Here is a 23,645-nt window from a genome sequence, read left to right as displayed (position 1 = left end):
CAGTGCGTCTCTGTTGCGCCTCACACGCTTGATCATCTCAAGGGTGGAATTCCACCGTGTTGGAACATCTTGCACGAGTTGCTCCTGATCTTGTCCAAGGGAGGCTTGCTGGGCATTCAGCTCGTCTGAGTTGGCCGGACTGTGTTTGAAATGTCCGACCACTTTACGGCACTTGGCCAGTGCACCATCAAAACCACCTTCCCGAAGTGACATTACAATAGCTCTCTGTACAACATGCGCAACACAGGGCACATGCTCGAATGGCAGTATCCTCCTTGCTGCCACCATATTAGGAGCGCTGTCTGTTCCAATAGTGCTGATTTTGTCAGTTATCCCCCACTGATTAGCGACGTCGAGAAACTGCCTGGCACACGCTTCGGCAAAGTGACGCTCCTCTGTTTTCATCACACCTAACGGACAGACAAAGTAGATCAGAATAAGTTCACTAGTAGTAGTAAACAACTAGCAATCATCAAGAAGCAAACATAATGTTGTGGTGGTAATTCATGGTGTTGTGGTAATTAATAAGTAATTAAATTAAATAATGTAATTTAAAATTCAGTGTTGGGCAGTAGCTTCACTACTTGTAGCTAAGCTAGTTACTAACTACAAATCTCAGTAGCTTGGTGGTAGCTTCACTATTTCTTGAATCAAGTAACTTTTCAGTCTTTTCACTTCTGGCGTTATAATTGATTTACCTCGGGTGTACTGTGGAGTGGGCAAGACTGTTTTATTAGCAGGCTAGCATTGCCCGTTGACTTGCGCTAGCCTAGCATGAGTGAACTCTGCAACTAGAAGGACTGAATGAAATGTGTTGAAAACTGTCTCCAATGACAAAGAACACCAAGGCTAACTTGGGAATCAGGCCCTATGTCCAAAATTCCGAACTACCCCTTTAACTTCTTGAAGTAGCTTGGCCACTATTTCTGGGGTATTTTTGTGGCTAAACACAGCGCAGCCATTAGTATAGAGAATATCCCTGCAACATACTTGAACTTGTAGGCCTATCTTTGGAATTTTGAGACTTCTTATTAATCACAGATTCAATCCAAATTTGAACACACATTTCCTTAAAATTTGGTTCAACTTAAACATGTATGTTGAAATTGAATGAACTACTTTTGCTGTGTAACTTAGCTTGTTCGCCTACATTTGCCTGGGTGGTAGCTTTTGTGTAGTGAAGCTTTATTTATGGTAGAGTAACTGATAGCTAAGCTTGCCCAACACTGTTAAAATTACATAACGTAGCCTACCTAGAGCGAAGGAGATGAGTTCCCAGCTGGCATCGATGAGGTGTACAGTAACGCCGAGGTAGTTATCGTTATTGACAGATGTCCAATGGTCCCCAGTCAGTGCTACACACGTCGCCTCTACCATCTTCTCATCTTTTGCGGCTTTCTCTGCGGCGTGCTGGTCATTTATTCTTCTCATGATAGTTCGCCTTGCAGGTAGTTTGTAAGATGGGTCACCTGTGGCCGCCTGGAGAACAAGCTCGAGCCCATCATCTTCAACCACGCTGATGGGCCGGCAGCTGGTGGCGATCCACTGAGCGAGGAGATTCGTTAGATTGTCTGATAAAGCTGTGCTGACGGGCTTGCCTCGGTTGCACTCAAACATAGTAGTTTGACGAACACGACTCTTCCCCTGCGCTACAGCACTGCTTGGCTTGGCATGTTCCGCATTAGCTAAGGGGTGCTTTGCGTTTAGGTGGTACTTGAGACTGGAAGAACTCCTACAGTAAACTAATTCCGCATTGCACAAGGTGCAAACAACCTTAGTTTTGTCAAGGTTTCCATTGGGAAGCTTCTTAAAAATAAACTTTCCCTTTAGCAAACACGGAGGCTTCATAGCTGCATCCATGTCAGCACGTCACGTTTGATGTGGTAATTTGACAGTAGGCATACACTGGTTCGAAGTCTGACTCGTTCTCGCCCCCTACAGTGCAATTCGCCAGGTTTTCACCCAACTTTGAGAATAGATTAACGGCGATATTTTTTTTATCGCCGATAAAGAGTCTCGCGTTAACGCAGCCGTTAACGCCGATAACGGCCCACCACTGGAAGAAACGTTTATGTTCAAAAACCTGGGGACACTTTTGCTATTGAAATACTGAAATCAACCGTTCATGAACTGCAAATTAATATCAGTCATGGCACCTGGTAACGAGTGGAGAGATCAGTCCATATCTTCTCTTTTATATTCCTTGCGAATGCAGAGTCCCTTGCCTCGATGGAATAGTGGCACTCCAACCTCTTTAAGATGGGTAGAATTTGACCACAGGTTGGACTTTTCTCACTCGAGACACATAGTGTTGATGTGTAAAGCACGCGCATCAGCTGGACAAACTCCTCTGCCTTCTTGACGTCGTCGGACATCAATTTCTCCATCAGTCTGAAACAGCAAATAATTAGGAATAAACACACAAGTCCTCCTCTTGCAGTCTTATAATCAACAGTTTTAAAATAAGGCCTATTTTAATAGTTACAGAATCTATCCCTTACTTTTCCTTGTCAAACTGCCTCTTTATCATTGGGTCCATCACTGCAGCCTGAATGGCAGGGAACTGCTCAAAGAATCTCTCAATCATCAGATAGAGAGAATTCCACCGTGTTTTCACATCAAGAATCAGTGAGTGCTGGGGCAGGTCTGAAAAACAAATTTAGATGCACATCTGCATAAGCATATGACACATAACAATGAACATATAATCATTAACCATCATTACTTAGTTTGTTTCATATCACTTTATGTTATGCATAGATACTTACTCAGGAGTTGCTGCTTTTTTTTTAGGACAGTTTTGGCCATGGTAGACTTCCTCATCCACTTCACCACGGCACGTACCCTTGCTGCCCAATTGGTGACAGCGTTGCACTGGTGGATCTTCTGGGCTGCAAGGTTTAATGTGTGTGCGAAGCAGCCAAGCTTGACAAGCTGCAGCTTCTTCATTGCCACGTTCATATTTCCTGCATTATCCACCGTCGCTGCCACAACCTTACCACTAATGCCAAATTCCTGAAATATTTCTTCAATCTCCTCAGCCACAACAGCACCTGTCTGGGCTTCATACACTGCCTTGGTTCTTAGGACTTTACCTAAGATCTTTCCCTGCTTGGTGTAATGTACAGTGACCGTTATATAATGGTCTTGGGCAAGGCTTGTCCATTCATCTGCTGTAATGGCTGCCTTTTTCACATCTCTCAATTCTGAGACGAAGTTTTGTCTTTCCACCTGGTACCAGGCTGGGATCAGGTGGTTTGTAAGAGCTTCCCTTGATGGGGGCTTATATCTTGGATTTAACACCCTTGTCATCTCCCTAAAATCATTTGTTAATGAAATACTACAGTGGTTAGGACAGAATCAACATGTAATTTAACATATAATTCTGATGATGTATTAGCCACCAGAAAAACACATACTGTGACGTTACTTTTAAAAGTTCACTGTAGAAACGCCAAATGAATAGACACATTCTAGCTGTTGGTTTCATTGACCACCTACCGAAAATGGGGTTTCTCTACAGTGGAGAAAGGATGTAAGCCTTTCACAATGAACTTGGTCACTGCCTGATGACATTCGTTAATTTTCTCCTCATTCCACCTAGCTCCTGGACCCTGAGCAGCTAGCGTGAAAGGGGTAACTTGAGCCGATGTCGAGGGGCCAGCTGCCTGAGAGCGATCATCTAAAATGCATGAAATTTGTATAGGTCGGCATTATTAATAAAAACTACTACACTACTACTATAAAAACTGCAGTTGCAAGGCGACAGTGGGCTGCCAATGCAGGATATGTAATGTGAACGTTACCGTTGTCAACGGAGGACACAGTGGAGCTTGTTTGAATCGCATGCAGGCTTTTGAACACATGGAATTCTTGGGACTTAATTCCATGTTTCGTTGACAAATGCTTTAGCATGTTGCTGGTGTTTGCACCCTTACATGAAATGGCAGCATTGCACAGATTACATACGGCAGCATTTTCAGTGCGTTTAGTGAAATGGAGCCAGACTTGCGATCGCTTCCTCCGCTCCATGATGCTGCCGCATTGTTTGAAGGTTGTCGACGTGCGCAGGGTCGTCGCAAGATTTTTGAGTAAACCGGAAAACGTGGTGCGGAATCGTTAAGAAGAATCGATAACGTTGGAGGCGTACGATTCCGATGGAATTGGTTAGTTGGAACCGGTTCTGAGTAGGAACCGGTTCTCGATTCCCACCCCTAATTAGAGTGAACCTGAGTGCATACACTCCAGCATACACCTCTTTGGTGGACTCCATGCAGTGCCAGTCATCTCACAAACTTTTTAAAAGAGTTAGTGTACTTATGTCCCATGTGTACAATGAGATGCTTGTAAGATGGTGATAATGGACCTTGAACATTGTGGCCTATAATAAGAGGTGTAAAATGGTAATGTTTCATTTGACATTGATGTGAATTTTCAGTGATGTATATGTGACCCACAAGAAGTGTAAAGTAGTGATGTTTTCTTGGACCTTTGATGTGGAATTATTTTTGATAAGCATTGGGTACTGCAATTTCACAAGTGTACAAACAGAAGCTTAAGTCATGAATGATGTAAATAAATACAAGCGATGTGATGCAAGTAGCTCTTGGCCACTTAATTTTTTTCTAAGTAGCTCTCAGTTGAAAAAAGGTTGGAGACCCCTGTTCTACACAGTAAACGGTAAAGTTAGGCTTAGGGTTAGCCCTAGCCCTAACCCTCCATTGGTTTCACTATTGGTAAAATAATTTGTCTGGTAACATTTTCATTCAGCATTATGCCTGCTGATGTGGTCTCAATCCTTCAAATACTAGAAAGTGAAACTATATCCCAATGTGTTTGCAGGCTGAATGTTCATATCCGAGAGGGATCCTTGGTGGCTGTGGTTGGACATGTTGGATCGGGGAAGTCCTCGCTGCTCTCTGCCCTGCTTGGAGAAATTAAAAAAATTGAAGGAACTGTAGCCGTCAAGGTTTTTAATTTTCTGCTGGATTTCGATGGACATGAATCACTCATTATGAAAATCTGTTCAATGTACCATTTTGATTTGAAAGATAATTCTGGCCTAATGTTTTGTTTTCTCAATAAGGCTGACTCGAAAGATTGACTCCAGATTGAAGCTTTTAATACCGTAGAACTGCTCCTCATTTGATGTGGTTAGGGTCGGCTAACCTTCTCTCATCCTAGGGCTCCGTTGCGTACGTGCCCCAGCAGGCGTGGATTCAAAACGCCACATTAAAGGACAACATCGTCTTTGGCCAGGAGTGGAAGGAGGCTTGGTACCGTCGAGTGGTGGAGGCCTGTGCTCTGCTACCAGACCTCGACATCTTGCCCGCTGGAGACAACACTGAGATTGGAGAAAAGGTATTTGGCATTGGCTGAATTGAAGGATGTGATTTAATTCCTATCAAGTGGAGTTTGTCTCTTAAATCATTCAAAGATTTCAGTTTTTATGTTTAACCAAATGCCCTTGCAAAAACACTCATCTTTTTGGATTGTTTCATTTAGAATATCCATTGGAAAACTGGTGCCTCATGAATCAATCACAGTTAAGCTTTCCTTTGTGGTTCTCCTTCATCCAACATGGTTTAGGGTTAGGGTTAACCCTAACCCTAACCTCCTTCATCCATCATGGTTTAGGATTAGGATTAACCCTAACCCTAACCATAACCTCCTTCAACCATCATGGTTTGGGATAAGGGTTAACCCTAACCCTAACCTCCTTCATCCATCATGGGTTAGGGTTAGGATTAGGGTTAACCCTAACCCTCTTCATCCATCATGGTTTAGGGTTAGGATTAGGGTTAACCCTAACCTCCTTCATCCATCATGGTTTAGGGTTATGATTAGGGTTAACCCTAAACCTAACCCTAACCTCCTTCATCCATCATTGTTTAGGGTTAGGATTAGGGTTAACCCTAACCCTTACCCTAACCTCCTTCATCCATCATGGTTTAGGGTTAGGATTAGGGTTAACCCTAACCTCCTTCATCCATCATGGTTTATGGTTAGGGTTAACCCTAACCCTCTTCATCCATCATGGTTTAGGGTTAGGATTAGGGTTAACCCTAACCTCCTTCATCCATCATGGTTTAGGGTTAGGGTTAGGAATAGGGTTAACCCTAACCCTCTTCATCCATCATGGTTTAGGGTTAGGGTTAGGGTTAACCCTAACCCTAACCTCCTTCATCCATCATGGTTTCCATGCGTCTCTCTGCAGGGTGTCAACCTGTCGGGGGGTCAGAAGCAGCGAGTCAGCGTGGCCCGGGCGGTCTACTGTAATAGCGCCGTCTACCTGCTGGATGACCCCCTCTCTGCTGTGGACGCCCAAGTTGGCAAGCACATCTTTGATGAGATCATCGGGCCCCAGGGGCTCCTGAAACACACGGTAGGATCTTTAGAGAGGGCCTGACATCTTAGCATCTTGAATTTATTGTATTCAGAACATGTGCTATATTCAAGTTTCAGCTACATTTTCATGCAGACTTGACGCTGTGACCCCGTTTTTTGAGCTATCGACATAATCCACACAATCACAGCATCCATCTGTAAATATCAAAAAAATACATTGGAATAACAATGAAGTCCTTTATCTTTGAGAAAATCGCTCTAGATTCTTCAGAACTTAAATTGCGTCAAACTTGAAAAGCCACAAGCAGGGTATAATTTATTCTGTGTGTTCATGTAGAAGATAAGATAGCATGAAGCTATCTTCTCTTGGAGGTCTGTGCGGGCTGCATGTTTATACTTATACTCTAACTCGAGGTAACAACATACTTATCAGTAAATTACCTAAATATAGTATCTGGCAATGCACTTTAATATATATCACAGTATAATACTTAGCATAATATCAAGTTGTTAGGGCTATTCAATAGGGATGGGTCCGAATATTTGTTTATTCGTTCACGAGGGTCAAAGTCTATTGTTCTATTTGGATAGTTTTGTGTTGAATGTCACATTCAAATGAACACGAATTAATGGAGGGAATTGGAGTTGGTTCTGTAACCCCATTCGTCGTTCTTTTTATTATTAAACAACATACAGAAGCATAAATATAAATGTAGGCACAACAAACAAACGGCACCAGTGCGGTAATTAGTCTCGTACGGGGAGCGAGTCAGACGTCATTCAGCAGCGCATTGGGAAAGTTACCTTGTTAGTTACAGAGTGATGCCCTTTCTGTTGGTATACAGACTAATTTATGTCCAAGTCTGTCTACTGGGGGGGCTTATCCGGGCAATACTCAGAACAACGGGCTAATATTGCCAGCCTAGCTAGTCGTGAAGCTAATTAGCGAACATACCTAACGACTCTCGCTAGCGGAGAGACAATGACGGGAACGGATTTACACAAACGGTCACCAGTGTAAGTAGCAACAGGCACAAACCTACATAACACAGTTCCAAGGTCAACAACCCGTCATATAATGACGGTTCTAATCAGAGACGGTTACTCAATTCCCCTTAACTCCAAAATCGAATACTCGATAGCGAGTAAAGTTCGTCTTTACGCGAGTAAAGTTTGTCTACTCGCGCGAGTTTGCTTGCATGAACTTCAAAACACCTGCACGTGTAGGAGGAGGGGCTTACCTCTTGTGAATGCCAGTGTTTCTTTCCGCCAATTCACTCTCACCATGGCTGAGATTACCCCCACTATGAGTCTTTACTCGTTGATAAAGTACCAGAGACGTCGGAAAACCCAACGCAGTCATTAAGGACTCAAAATGTCATCCAGAGGCGCACCCAGCTTTTGGTAGTGATATTGAACAATTATTTTCCGAAGGCAAAGTGAATAGTGGGGATTAGCCTATATTCCCCACTATTCATGGAGCCTCAGGTGAATAATTGTTTAAGTACATACTCCACGTGAACACTCCAAAAATAAACAAGATAACACTTTTTGCTGGGAGTTATTTGTGTTTATTGGAGGTTTATTTGTTTTTATTAGTGTGACGAGACGAACGTCACGCGCAGAACATATCCCGAGTTTGAGATCTCAATCATGGGATATTGCCCAATATCCTGAGATAGCGAACCTATCAAATTGCGCCATCTTAGGAGGTTCATGTGTTGCATATACTAATATCTATTATATAATATTATATATATATCATAGAGCTCCGGGAGTCTGCAAACGGCAACTATCCCCTTCTCCTTCATGTTGTGGTTCACTCTGGACTTCAGGCAGTGAATGCTGATTGGCTGTCACCACAAAGCATCAAGAAAAAATCATGGCAAAATTAAAATATTTCAACTCGTGCAAAGTGTTTGCGCGAGTAGTATCGCGTGCAATCCGCGTGAACCAGCTGGTTTGCTCTAATCAATTTGCGTTTCTGGCAGACAATTTGGCGCTAAACACGCCTTTGCATCCATTCTTTGTATGGATTCACGCCACACTTTCTTTTTTTTGTTTTAACGCATCTTTAGAGTGCCAGTGAGCTCATACAGGGAAACTCAATTCAAGATGCATTACTGGAGCATGGTGCGTTTAGGATAGTAAGTGATAATTGCCGATGATCCATGGCTGCCTTTGTGAATGTCGGCGCAAGTCGAATATTCGTTCATACCACCCACCATTATTCAACCATGAAAATATTTAGTTATTCCCTATTATTCAATGACATTTATAACATGTTTTTCACTTTCCCAATTTTCCTATTGGTGTCGTTTTCCATTTCACTTGTTTGATTGCAACATTTCCTGTATCTTATTTAGACACGCGTGCTTGTGACCCATGGCCTGAGCTACTTGCCCCAAGTGGACCTTATCCTGGTCATGGTTAATGGAGAGATCACTGAAATGGGATCCTATGTCGAACTGATGTCTAGAGACGGTGCCTTTGCCGAATTTCTCCACACCTATGCCAACGCTGAGCAGGAAAACAGTCCTGATGTCAGCGGTGAGAGAAGCACAATACAACAAACATAGACACACGCCGACATGTTTGAAAATGTGTTTTCATGATTTAGTAGAAATTATCCTGTGATTTGTCATGTTGATGGGGTTCATAGCAGTTGGGTAAAGTAATTGAGTCACTGTTTCCAGACTGAAAAGTAATAAGAAAAGCACAATTATAATTCAGGATGACATCATCTTCTCTTTGATTTGGTTTTAACTATTTCAGCTATTTCTGTGCAAACCTGTTTCTTTCTGTGTTCACTATTATAATTTGTTTACCTTTTGTATTTACTTGTTTTCCCTGCCCTTCTGTGAAGATAAGGAATATGATGAGAAGAATGAAAAAAGAAATGCCGAAGGTACTGTCTATGTTGTGATATTGTAAGATAAGGAGCATTGTTTGTTCCCTGTGCAATCTTATTTTGTGCTAAAAAACATGAGATCTAGCGTCACCCTATCATCAGAATACACCTATGCGCTATACTTTGGAGTGAAGTGCCAACCACGTTTTTTAATAACATACACCACTATGAATAATCCACGCTGGCCCCCTGTTGTGAAGGAGTGAACAAAATGACAAAAGATTAAATAAAAAAGTTAAAGCAGGAAAAGCTTGAATGTACTGATCGTACACGTCCTTTCTTGTCTTGGTAGGTTTTTGTCAGTCTCGCTATTATTAAAATCCATGATAATAACAACGGCCAAGACCAATAAGAATAGGTATCCATTGTAATAGGTATCCTATTAGTTTATATTTAACTATTAAAACCATCGGCGATCGGTGTCTGCTCTGACGATCACACATAAAAGATCTGAATGAATAAACCTGATATGGTATAAATATCACAATGTTGATTTAGCCTAAATAAATACAAAATATAGTTCTTTAATTTCTCCTTCTGAGAGAAAGCAGAGGGCCCAGGTTTTCGGTACCCGTCCCAAGCAGAGAGGCAGGGCAGGGGACAGAAAAAATACAGTATACGAGCTTCAGAAGTGCATGAAGGCCGGGCAGAGAGGCAGGGACTGCTTTGTCCGCCGAGGAAGTTCCTGCCCTGGTTACACAGAATAATACACAGCCTGAGCCAACATTTCTAACAACTAAGTGAATTGAATTATGATGTCTTGTCTGTAATATTCATAGACATGTTTAATCGCATAAAGAACTGATCTTAATTCTTACTTTTAAAAAATATTTCAAGATGCTGTTACCAAAAAAGGTCTACTTCATAGCAGTTCAGCCTCTCTCATTAGGTGAGTTAATCATAATTAGCATCTCTTCTGTTTTGAGAACCAAAGCTATGTTTTTATATCTGTATTTTTAAATGCACAATGTGAATTTTTTTTACTATTTGTTAAAAAGCTGCAAGAGAGGTAACGTGGCAATGAGCGAGGCGGGCAGCGAGGTGCTGGGGAGGAAAGCCAAGAACATACAAGTCGGCAAACTGACAGAGACCGACAAGCTCACCACTGGACGGGTTAGTTAAGGCACAGGGAAATTGAACATGCCAAGCTCTTTGTTTTGCTTGTATCGTTCTGTTATGCTTTGGAATCTGCCTTCAACCATTTTCTTAAATCCTCCTTTTCCGTCCTTCATAGGTGAGGCTAGCTGTATTCTGGGAATACATGAAGGCCATTGGGGTGGCACTGTCCTGCATCAGCCTACTGCTCTTCCTTGCTCACCATACGGCCTCCCTCTTCTCCAATTATTGGCTCAGTCTGTGGACTGATGATCCTATCATCAATGGCACCCAGCCATATAGGAAGATGAGATTGGGTGTTTACAGTGTTTTAGGCCTATCCCAGGGTAGGCCTTATGGATCATAGGGAATATCACAGTTTTGAAAATGTTTACACATTTTAAGGAGGTGTGGAATATTTTGAAATGTTGACGTACCCCCCCTCTTCTTCTTCTCTCCAGGCTTGGCAGTCTTCTGCTATTCGACTGTCGTGTCTATCGGTGGCATTTTGGCCTCGCGGTATCTCCACCAGAGTATGCTCCATGATGTACTGCGATCACCCATGTCCTTCTTTGAGCGCACCCCAAGTGGAAGCCTGGTGAATCGCTTCTCAAAGGAGATGGACACGATTGACTCAGTCATTCCAAGCATCATAAAGATGTTCATGGGCTCCATGTTCAACGTGCTGGGCTCCTGCGTGGTCATCCTGGTGGCCACACCCCTTGTGGCCATCATCATACCCCCGTTGGGACTGGTATATTACTTTGTGCAGGTGAGCAACACTATCTTGGCACATTAGAAAACAACTGCTTTTATCATAATATACCACCTATTGTTAACCCTAACCCTTTTATCATCATATACCACCTATTGCTTTGCACAATCAAACACATTTCTTTCTCTGCATGTCATGTTGACTAAACAGGAAAGATTATGGTTGAAAAAACATTCTCCTATCTTCAATGAAATTATCTGACAAAACCGCAATTCCTCCCATGACTCTTCCCAGAGGTTCTATGTTGCATCCTCCCGGCAGCTGAAGCGATTGGAGTCTGTGAGCCGATCACCGGTTTACACCCACTTCAATGAAACCCTTCTGGGCACAAGTGTCATCCGCGCCTTCGGGGAACAACAGCGCTTTATCTTTGAGAGTGACCGGCGTGTGGACCGCAATCAGAAGGCTTACTACCCCAGCATTGTGGCCAACAGGTAAGCAGGTTATAGATTTTGGATATTGATGAATATTGTGACAAACAAAACACTTAAGGTGGAAAGAGGAATAGTAGTGTATTTTTACCAACATTTTTACCCAAGAAATTGATCAAAAATCCTCAGTAGTATCATCATCCGTAGCTATGGAAATGTTGGGTGAATGTTTGATGGGTTATCTCAAGAAAATAAAGAATGTTTGAGTGAATGCTAAATGTGATGCTTGGTCAAGATTTGTCAATAGAAGCAAAAGAGTGAAATCCGTTTTAGCAAGGGACCCAACACCAGAAAACAAGGAGCGCAAGCAGAGTTAATTTATTTATATTAACAGGGTTTATTCCACCCAAATAAATCCTAAAACGGGTAGGGGTAAACAAAAACATTACCCTGGTCAAAATAATATCAAGATGAATGAATGTTGATGTTGCTGATAATAAAACATCCCAGCAGAAAAACAGCACTAGAACCCTTTTAAGACATAACTGTGGTTGTGGTAAATTAAGGAGACGACACCTGGTTCGACAACCAAATAGTGGTCAAGTGAGGAAATAAACGCATACAAGATGAAAACAATATGGGGCATGAATGCCAGGTGGGACAATACTGTATATAAAGACCCTATTGCTTTTCAGCTCATATTTTCTTATGTGATCCGTTCATTCCATTGTACAGATGGTTAGCAGTACGCCTGGAGTTTGTGGGAAACTTTATCGTGTCATTTGCTGCTCTGTTTGCTGTCATGGCCCGCGAGACTTTGAGTCCAGGGATAGTTGGACTGTCTATTTCTTATGCTCTGCAGGTAAAAAACTACAACAATGCACATACACTTGACATTACACCTGTTCATCTAGACAATGAATATATTTTCAGGTTTCTCCATGCTAATACTGTTGAATCTAGCTTTTCTTTTTGTTTCCAGTATTTATAGTGCTTTGTGTGTGGATTTGATAAAGTAAAGACAATAATTTGAAGGACAAATTCATGGAAATCGTATTGAACCTTCTACTACAAAGACTACTTCTAGAACTACTGCTGTGCTGTTGTTGATGTTCATATTATGTACACATTTAGTTTTTACCTTTTTGCTATAATGTTTATTTTTTAAAGCCTGTTGATTTCTAACTTGAAATAGAATAATTAAATGGTAAATATAATAAAGAAAAATTAACATATATTAGGACAAAATTTACATTAATGGTACAATATGATGTACCATTAATGATCATTTCTGATTGATTGGCGTCTCTCAATCAAAACAATAATTAAATACATAAATGTATATTGATTACTTTCGGAAGTAGCTTGGGATCAACAGAGTTTTTGACCTCACCACCATTGCTGTATAACAATAATGTCTAACCCTGTATTCAAATTTTGGCACATTAAGACTAGTCTTGTTCACTCATGTTAATTAATTTAATTCTAATAAAATAGCTGTAAGTAACCTAACGTTAATGTACAAAAAAAGGTGATATGACATCATTGACAAGCGACAATGAAATAGTTACCTTGAATAAAACAGTTCTCTGGGTTTAAACATTGTTTGAAATATTTGGGATTATAAACGTATATACTATTTAGCTTTAAGATATTTGAATGCGGTTATGTTACATATTATAACTTAAAGTTTAACTTTATCTTTAATGGTCCTGATTTGTATTCACTTATCTCTTTGCCTCTTTGCAGATGACTGCCTCTCTGACCTGGCTGGTAAGGATGTCATCTGAACTTGAGACAAATATTGTGGCAGTAGAGAAGGTCAAAGAGTATGGTGACACTGAGAAAGAGGTAAGTTGGTATAATATTGTCTAGTCTTTGTCCTTACAATGTGTAAAACTCCTTATTCTGGAGTCACTCCCAATTTATTTTTGCACATTCAAAAAAGCTTCAATCATTATAACATTCAGTCTTCAACAGAAATAGTGCTTAGCCTTAGCAAATTAGAATAGGATATCGGACTTGCTATTCATTGGGCATAACCAACAGGCATATTAATGGGCACTCAGTGGTTTACAGCAGGCAGATGATAGAGGAGAGTGAATAAATGTACGTTTTTTTTTTCTTTATGCATGTGGGAGACTGGTATGCAAAATGCAATGATACAAATACCCAATTGTGCAAGGGACACAGTAAATAATGTTTTATTCTTATTTGGAAATCAATGCCCTTGTTTACAAAGGCGTTTTAAATCTCTATTTGAAAGTGGTTATGAGATTGCGATTGCAAAGGAACAGGCAGAAACGGTTGTATGAGAGATGTAGACAAACACTGTGAAAACCACCTCTGGAGGTATTGTTCATACAATCTGTGATGATATGACGTTGCAAAGAGAGAGGTTTTCTCTGGCAGACCAGGCAGGAAGAGTCAACCTACAGTTAATTGAAAAGATACATTTTATTTGCCAGAACCTTTTCATAATGGGTTTATTTTAAATGTATTATAAATAACAGAAAATTGAATTGAAAGCGACAAAGCGATTTTAGAATATTTTTTGTCAACGATTCTGAAAGATAAAACTTCTGATTGCAAGTGGTTGGTGAAATACCCCCTGCCTTGCAATATTTGTTTTCTAAAATACAGACCATGTAGATGGTCATTGCTTTAATTTTGTAATGTTCAATAATGTGCAGGAATAATTAACATTTAATTGCTAATGTAATATAAGAACCCACTATTCTTCTCCAGAGGTCCCAGTAAATATTGCAGACCTTTTAAAGAACTTATTTACTGTACGTAACAGGATTTATTGTATTACCCCTCCAGGGACACATATTTAAATATGCACACGAATGCTAGTGTCTTCTTTCATCTCGGCAGCCTTCAGTAACTGACCTTCAAATAAAAAAGTAGAATTCAATGATTTGCAAATGAAAACCCTTGAGTTAAAACTGTTAATGATAAACCAATCTTGAATGTCCAAAAAATTCGGTGTGTAATTAGTTTTAATATTTTTTACCTACCTGCTGACAATGTTTCTGCCTGCCACAGTCATGTACTTGTCCGTTCTCTTACAAATTATACACAAGGAAGGAAGTAGGGGCATCTGCGTGCATCTTGAGCTTCACAACGCTGTGTGACCCGCGTTGCCATATCCTTTTTGGGACTATTGTCATATTCGATTTCTATACAATGTTTGTATGCATCTGCTATTCCTTGAATCTCCCGCTGTTGCCAATCCACCTTTTGACGTTTCTGAATGTATCCCAACAAGTGTGTGTAAAATCCTTTGCCGCTTCTTTCTTTATGGACTTGAGATGCATATAGCATTATTTATGCTCCCTTTAATGCACTTTTGAAAGAGGTCTGGCCGTAGTTTCCACTTCTTTATACCTTTTTGATAACAAGAACGCAAACATTTTGGTTCTTGGTTGTCGTTCCGAAAACAAACTGCAGCAATGGAAAACTTGTATTTTTTCGCTCAAGACCAATGTATATTTTTAATGAAGTCAAAATGATTAAGGGCCCCATATATGGGAAGGGGATTAAACAAAATGGCTTCACATTATGTCCTAGTGGTGTAAATCTACAATGAATAGCCTGTATCACATCGAGGATCTGGTCACAGGACTCCTAAGAGGTCACAGGACTGCTGAGAGGACACTGGCGTGAATGTCGGTGCTTCTTAGCTTTCCAAACTCACCTAATTTTCAAAATCCAAACTTGCCTTCCTATTTTTGAATCTTGGGTCTACAGGTTGCCGCCACAGTGACTTGTAAATCGCCGTATTACAAGTTTGATCGCGCTGTTACCATCTCGTCAGCCTGTGTAATCTGCGTCTGCGCTCCACTCATCCCAAGACGATCTGTGGACTACCTCCAATAAGAGTGTTTCGGGACACGGACACCCCTGCCTGACACAGATCAACATTGTTGGAAATGACCTGGGCCCCGTTTCCCGATAACGATGGATCCACGCTTGTACGATCATTGTCACGATGGATCTTGCGATCCATCGTAACTTTCTTTGGAGCGTTTCCCGAAACTCCTCTTAACATGAACGCACGTTCACTGTACTCACAACGTTCGTAGGATTGTAACTGTCTACTGACACGGTGCTGAAATGGGCTCCGTAGGAGGGGGAGACGCAGGAATGTTGCAGGAAAATGGGGTTAAAAAGCGTTAAAATATCTCTCCAAAATACTTGATGCGGCCCAGTCTGACTCAGACTCTACCTCCAGCAGCCCCCAGGTAAGTTGAGTTTGAGACCCCTGGTCTAGATCCTGCCCATATTGTTGGGCAGGATGATGTAGCTATAGCCTAGGTCTTTTTACACTGCCAAGCCGGTTCGGTCGCAGCTTGGCACGCCCAGCGATTTCACCTTCTTATCTCAAGTTTCCTGTGTAAAACCGAGGGGGTCAAATCCCCTGTTCATCAAGGAGCGGGCTTTCTTGGTTCACTGGAGAAGGCGGGGCTGTGCACGGATTCTAAACCTCTTTAGAATAATTTGTATTATTGCAAACTCCCGAATCTTTTAATTTTTTTATGAATGAAGACACCCGCATGCAATAATGAGTTCACGTCTGAGTGTAGACTACAAACGCGATTAACTATGGTCAGGGATGTTTGTTACTGTCTAGACACGGTCCAATAAATAGTGAACTTCATCACAGCCTCACCGAAGCACCTACAGTGCTTAATGCAAACAATCGCAGCAAAAAACGCCTGCAGAAATTCTCTGACACCCGCTGGTCTCAGCATGATTCATGTCTACAGTAGCCTATGTCTTCTGCCATTGATCAATATTAGGACATTTTAACCACGATGGTTGAATTAAAATCAGAGAGAGACAGCAAGTGCAGCTCGAAAGCGCGAAATTGTGCCAGCTGGGCATTCCGTGGTGTTGGATGTGTTTTAATAAAACACATCCAATACACGGAATGTCCGCTGGTGACGCCACTGAGGCTATAGTAGGTTACTGAGGTCACTGAGGCTATAGTAGGACTCCAGGGGTACTACGAGTACCCCTGGAGTCCTCGTTAGCTACGAGCGTTTTCACGATGTTCGTTGCCAACGATGCTTTCGGGAAACGGTGTGAAAACTGTACGATGCTCGCACGACGCACTTCACGATCCACTTAGGCTAACGATGCTTTCGGGAAGCGGGGCCCTGGTTTACCCTGACTGCCTCTTTCATGGTATTCTGCTGTGGCTTTTCCTCTGTGTAGTTAGCCGCAGCGCTAGCAGGCTAACACTTCCTGGTGCTCCCAGCCGGATGCGCCATGACTCTCTACAAGTACTCTGCAGCTGAACTTTTCAAACACAGCACCCTCTCCTCTCCGAACTGCCTTGAGGTCATCTGATCTCTCTGCCTTCTTCGTCGCCCCTGCTACGTGCATAAGGGTGCCCGACATACGTTTTTTTACATGGATACTACTCCAGCTGTCCCCGCAGTTAGGTGCCATGCTTCACTGCGGCAACGTCATCAAAACAAACCACTCCTACGGGCCGTCAACCTGCATCCCCTGCTCTGCATCAATTGCACTTTGACCCCTGTTGTAGCTTCCACTATCAGGGCTGCCACGTTCATGTTACTGAACACTTGCTCACTAAATAACAAAGCCCTACTCATTTATGATATTATTTTGGATAAAAAGCTTGACTTCCTATGTCTGACAGAGACATGGCAGAGCCAGCAGGACTTTGTAACCCTCAACCAAGCCACTCCCCCAGACTATGTGTACATTCGAAAAGCCTATAGCCTTGGCCGTGGTGGTGGGCTAGCTGTCATTCACAGATCTAATTTACAGGTCAAAGAATTCCCAGTTAGCTCTACTTCATTTGAGTGACTCAATTTCACACTGACAGGTGCTACACAGCTTCAAGTTCTGCTTATCTACCAGCCCCCTAAAACCTCCACCCACTTCTTGTCAGAGCTTTCTGGGTTGCTCGCCACCATCTGCCCTTTGTATCCATCTACCATTCTGTTGGGTGACTTTAACATCCATGTGGACTCAGCTAGCTGCCCCTTTGCTTTATGTCACTATTGTACTGTTTTGGTATTGCCCAACATGTCATACCAACTCATACCAAGGGGCACACCCTTGACCTTGTGTGCTCCACTGGAATCACCTCCTGTCATCTTCAGTGTGATGACCTGGCTATATCTGACCATCTTGCTATCTCATTCTCTGTTCCTGTGCCCCTACCCAGTCAGCCCAGTAAACAAACCATCACATTCCGGAAAACCAGACAGGTGTGCGCATCCCTGTTGTCTTCCTACCTAGCGACCCACCTGGTCAACCCCCCTCCTAACACCTCCGTGGATGGTCTGGTGAAACATTACAATACTGCTCTCTCCTTCAACTTGGACTCAGTCGCCCCTCCCATAGCCCGATTGGTCTCCTTCTCTCTGCCTGAGGAAGGCAGCTGGCCACCGGCTTGAGTAGGCATCTGGCCTCACCATGTACACCATGAGGCCTACAAAGACCATATAAGGGACTGCAAGGAGGCTCTCTCTAAGTCAAAGACACTCTACTACTCCATGCTTATTAATAACCAACAAAACCACCACAAAAAGCTTTTCAAAACCATCAACAGACTCATGCGCCCACCCAATGCTCCCCAACCCACTGACGCCGTAGACCTGTGCTTCAGGTTCTTGGATTTCTTCCAAAACAAAGTTGAATCCATTCACAACCACCTTCCGCAACGCAGTACTGTTTCTCCTTTTTCACCACACTGGAGTCTGACCAGGTGCATGACTTGGTGTCCAAAGCTAAGACCTCTTCCAGCAAGCTGGATCCTATGCCTACCACCTTGGTGAAGACCTGCCTCCCTGTCATCTGTCCCTGAATTGCGGCCATCATCAACTGCTCGCTGGACTCTGGTGTGGTGCCTTCAGGCTTCAAAATAGCAGCAGTTATTCCCACCCTGAAAAAGCCTGGTCTGGACCCTGACAACCCAAACAGCTATTGTCCAATCTCCAACCTTCCTTTCCTAAGTAAAATCCTGGAAAGAGCAGTGGCTTCCAAGCTCCTACATCACATGTCTTACCATGAGCTCTTTGAACCCCTCCAATCAGGCTTCAGAATTTGACACAGTACTGAGACCACCCTCACTAAAATCACCAACGACCTTCTTACTGCCGCCGACAATGGCCTCATCTCCATTCTCATCCTCCTTGATCTCTCTGCAGCCTTTGACACAGTGTCCCATTCCATCCTCCTTACCCGTCTCTCTCAGCTTATCGGCCTCAGGGAATCAGCTCTCTCCTGTTTTCAGTCCTACCTTTCCAAACGCAAACATTGTCACCCTGAAAGTTGCCAACCCCACACTGGCTCCAGTCAATCATGGCGTACCGCAGGGATCTGTGCTCGGCCCTCTCCTCTTCACCATATACATGCTCCCCCTTGGCCAAATTATTCGTCACCACGGTCTCAGTTTCCACTGCTATACTGATGACACTCAACTATACATCCGCGCCAAACCCTCCACTCAGCTCCCGCCTGGTCCACCCATCAACTGTCTGCAAGAACTAAAAACCTGGATGACCTCCAACCTCCTCAAACTACCTCTCTGACCTCTTCCACCCCTACACCCCCCTGTGGTCCCTCAAGTCCTCTGACAAGGACCAGCTGGCAATTCCCTGCACTAGACTCAAGACCTTTGGGGATAGGGCCTTTTGCGTGTCCGCCCCCACTCTGTGGAATCAGCTCCCCTCCCACATCCGCTGTGCCCCTTCCGTGGAGACTTTCAAAAAGTACACAAAAGCCCACCTTTTCTCTGAGGCCTATGGCCTCTAACTCACGACCCCTAACTCAGAGCATTAGCTCAACAACTCAACTTATTACTCTATTTACGTTTGTATGTATTAAACTGCATTGAAAAGGCTAATTCCAAACCTGAGAATTCTTATTTTAAGCATTGCAAGCAATGTTGGATGTGTCTTTTTTCAGCAGCTTATATCCATGTTTAATGGAAAAATACCAGATATGTACTTATAGTTACCAGTATTTCATGTATGTGATCTATACAGTTTTATCTTATCTGTGTGTGCAGGTTTATGTTTTAGTGTTTCCACGTGCATTAATAATAAAATAATCATAAGCTTCAGCCCTAGAAATAATAGTTGGAACAGGGCTACAGGTCTGTAGCAAAGAGGAATATAACACAAAAGGGTTTGTTTGACAAAGCAAATCAAATCATTTCATCAAGGTCAAACACAGGGGTTAAACTTCCATTGACTACTTTCCCCAACCAGCTATACTTTTAAATCACTTTTCCTCTCTCGCTCGCGCTGTCCTAGGCAGAGTGGCAACAAGAGTCCTCCATCATCCCTCCAGGATGGCCAACAGCGGGCCTCATTGAGATCAGGAACTTTGGTCTGCGCTACCGAGAGGACCAGGATCTGGCCATCAGCAACATTACAGTCACCATCCTGGGAGGAGAGAAGGTACATTTGAAATAAGCTGAATGTTCTCATCAAGCAGAGGAACGCATAAGGGGATCCCTGCTCCCTTGTGACCAGTTTGCTTCAGGTCAAGGTTAAAGATCCCATGGCATGAACATTTTACTTTCTGAGGTTTTCTTACATTAATATGAGTTCCCCTAGCCTACATGTGGTCCCCCAGTAGCTAGAAATTGCATTGGGTGTAAAACGAGCACTAGGCATTCTGCTCCGCCTTTGAAAAGATGCGCCATTTTGGAAGTTTCCCCGTATGTCGTCATACAGGGAAATGCTACCTCCCCCTCTGCTTTGCCCAATGAGCTACAACCGTGCGAGCGCCACGTGTGTATCGAGGAGAAAGGGAATACACACACTGTAGCGCAAGTGTTGTACACTTTTTGTTATTTGGATAACCGTTCTGCTGTTGGTGTTATGGGGCATAACACGTCGGGTTCTCTGATGTCCCTGGTATTTCCGCAACAAGAGTCATAGTGATGTTTATCTCAGCCATGGTTGAGAAGGAATTGTGGGCAAAGGAACTTTGGCTTTGACTCCCTGAAGTACATGAACCGCGGTGGAGAAAGGGATTGTTGCCCATGATTGTTTCTTGCCGGAGCACTGCTGCCCGCTGCCTTGAGCCACTGCCATCACAGGCCACCACCGCCGCGGGGCACCAACACCGCGGAGCACCATCGCCACGGGGCCCCACCCGCTGCTCGCTGCCCACTGTCACGGCAGCGAGGCAGTGGTGCCTCGGCAGCGGGCAGCAGGGCTCCGGCGGGAAACTATCAAGTTCAACAATCACGAGCAACGATCCCTTTCTCCTCCATGTTGCGGTTCAGTCTACTTCAGATTGATGTGGAAGTGGAAGAACCAGAGACATTGGAGAACCCGACACAGTCGTTTGAGATTCATGATATCGTCTGGAGGCGCACCCAGCTTTTGGCCGTGGTAATATATATTATATGATATAGATATCTATGTATAATATGATATTATTTAGATATAGAGCTCCATGACTCCCTCCAGAGCACCCGGAGTGTTCTAGAATATTTACAGAACAAGGCCTAAGGCTGCCTGTAGCAGGTCCACAAATGCACAAAGGCGAGCAGGCAGGGTTGCTGTCCCTCAGCGGGAGGTTTCTTTTATTGTTTTTAAACGAGAACACAAAAATCGAAACGGTAACGAAAAAAGGGGTTCGTTCCCACAATGTCTCTATCGGGCTGGACTCGTGTGGGTTCCCTCGTGTGGGATCTCGGGGGTCCGTGCTCCGGGTTTTCCTTCTCTTACTATAACAGAAAGCAGGCACATAAGTACACCCTCCCTGATTGACCTGAGTGCAGACACCTGCTCACCACCAGGTCCAATCCCCCCGGCCAATCCCGTGCGCTCCCAACCTGTCCATACTCCCCCTGCAGGCCAGACGTCGCATGTCCCCCCACACTGCCATTGCGATACATCCACTGTAAACAGAGCGCATGGCACTGTCACACCAAAATTATACCGGGGGCGAAAATTGTACCGCCTACGTAATCCGCGTCGAAACATTACGTCATCGTTCAACGCGATTGTCCTTTGCCAGGCAGGTTTCAAAAATCATTCGCGCTCATGAAGAAGAAATAACAATACAGATGTTTTTAAACAGTTGTTTTTAATTTATATTTGTAGTGTGTTGAATTTAGCTAGTAAACTGAGTGTTTAAAGTGTATCGTAGTTTATATTTGTATAGTATTTAATTGTTTAATCGAATTTAGCTAGTAAACTGAGTGTTTAAAGTATCATAGTTTATATTTGCATTGTATTTAATTGTTTAATCGAATTTAGCTAGTAAACTGAGTAAACTAACTTAAAGTTTATCGTAGTCTAGCTAGCTTGTGTTTAATTGTTGTTGTTGTTGTTTAATTTAGATAATAGACGTCATCGTTCAACGCGATCGTCCGTTGCCAGGCAACGTTCGACGCGATCATCAGTTGCCAGGCAGGTTTGGAATTTTCGCACGCGAATACGTATGCGGTACAATTTTGGTGTGACAGCACCGTGGCCTCAAGATGCTCAGGCCCACACCCCCACCCTCCTCCTTGATCCGCCTCTCTCCTCCTAATTTGCATTAAAGCTACAGACACCCAAACGGTGCGTTTGGTGAAAGCTCAATTACACAAACTCACTCTCGTAGTGGCTGTAATTCTGCATCATGGCTGAATTTCGGAAATGTCTTCATATACTGAGTTAGGGGCACACTAATACCTATATTAAAGCAACCATAAAGTAGCATGCCATGGGACCTTTAAAGCTTTTTGGTACATCCCAGCTTGATACAAGGTCCTATACATATGGAGATTGTTGATGCATTTGATGAATAATTCCACAATGCAAAAAGAATGAGCAATGACTGTAAATAAAGTGCCTGGCAGGGCTTCCGGTTTTGACATGGCCGAGTGAGGACGTGCTCTGAAGCCTCTCCACTGAATTCTCCAATATTGTTTAATAAATATAGCTACTACATCTTCGAAACGTTACACGTGAATGCTTTAAACAAGTATTAACTAGTTATTGATGTCTGGGAGAAACAAAAGCCGCAGGGGAAGCAGTATGTCGACAAAATTGGCCGACGACTCTTCTGTGAAATGGCGGAGAAGGCATGATCGCCACCATCCGCACTGAGGTGAAAGCGCTACAGGCGGAAATTATGGCTGAATTCCATGCAACAGCTCTAACCATGCGCAAACAAATTGTCAAAGAACTTCGTTCTACAATGGCTTCACTACAGACAACAGTGAATGTCCATACAAGCAAAATCGATGCCCTGAAAACCTCACAGAATGAGGTCACGGGTAGGCTGGTGGAGCTCGAGGCCCAATGCGCTGCCGTGGCTGCTGATAACGTTAAACTCATAGCTGCAGTGGACGACCAAGAAAATCGCTCCTGCCGACAGAATATACGTGTGATTGGCTTGCCTAAGGGCGAAGAGGGCGCCAATCCGACTGCCTTCATGGGACCCTTCCTGAAGGAAATCTTGGGCGACGAATCGTTCGCCAACACGCCTGTTGTAGACAGAGCGCATCATACCCTCGCAGCCAAGCCGCCTCCGGGCAAACCTCTGAGAGCTATGCTGGTGCGGCTGCACTATTACCAGCCAAAGGAGCTGATTCTCCGCACATCCCGCGAATGTGGACAACTGTCCTATAAAGGGAGAAAGATCCACATATTCCCTGACTACTCTGCAGCATTGGCCCAACGCAGAGCGGAGTTTAGGGATGTGAAGGCACAACTCCACCAAGCGGGTGTTAAGTTTGGTCTGATCCATCCTGCCAAACTACGGCTTACCTTCCAGGGAACTGTCCACACTTTTGAAAACCCAGACACGGCGCTTCTCTTCTTCCAGAAAACTATCCAACCTACGACTGCATGACCGGACAACAGATATTGTAACCTACTTAAGGATGTTTCTTGGACTACTTGTTCTTTTTTTTTTTTTCAAACGTAACGTTGGAATACGCAGACGTTAACCTAGTTTGACAGTGCGCGATGGTAAGCCAACCCACTGCTTTTGTCCTAAGTATAGCCAATGTTTACATAATTGTATTATATAGCAGAGCATACTTTGTGGCGCTTCTGATGTTCATATGCCCCAAGCTGTATTATTTGGTACCATTAAATATTTTGGTTTTCATTTGTACTCATGCTTAGTTTTCAATATG

At 43.3% G+C, this 23,645-nt stretch overlaps 1 protein-coding gene across 1 annotated transcript in view; it reads left to right on the top strand.

The window, feature by feature from the left end:
• abcc1 (ATP binding cassette subfamily C member 1 (ABCC1 blood group)) overlaps positions 1-23,645 on the top strand; it is a 122,069-nt gene that overhangs the window by 85,458 nt on the left and 12,966 nt on the right. Inside the window, exons 16-28 of the mRNA XM_079744587.1 lie at positions 4,843-4,969; positions 5,185-5,361; positions 6,218-6,385; positions 8,715-8,898; positions 9,215-9,256; positions 10,097-10,148; positions 10,258-10,372; positions 10,494-10,701; positions 10,816-11,126; positions 11,364-11,563; positions 12,236-12,362; positions 13,250-13,351; positions 19,807-19,953. Coding sequence (XP_079600713.1) covers positions 4,843-4,969; positions 5,185-5,361; positions 6,218-6,385; positions 8,715-8,898; positions 9,215-9,256; positions 10,097-10,148; positions 10,258-10,372; positions 10,494-10,701; positions 10,816-11,126; positions 11,364-11,563; positions 12,236-12,362; positions 13,250-13,351; positions 19,807-19,953 — 1,960 coding nt within the window. The remainder of the gene's footprint in view (positions 1-4,842; positions 4,970-5,184; positions 5,362-6,217; positions 6,386-8,714; positions 8,899-9,214; positions 9,257-10,096; positions 10,149-10,257; positions 10,373-10,493; positions 10,702-10,815; positions 11,127-11,363; positions 11,564-12,235; positions 12,363-13,249; positions 13,352-19,806; positions 19,954-23,645) is intronic.

Source organism: Pollachius pollachius (assembly GCF_949987615.1).
Source record: "Pollachius pollachius genome assembly, chromosome: 10".
Taxonomy (NCBI): Eukaryota; Metazoa; Chordata; class Actinopteri; order Gadiformes; family Gadidae; genus Pollachius; species Pollachius pollachius.
Note: the sequence above shows the minus strand (reverse complement) of the source record. Positions and strands in the feature narration are given on the sequence as shown.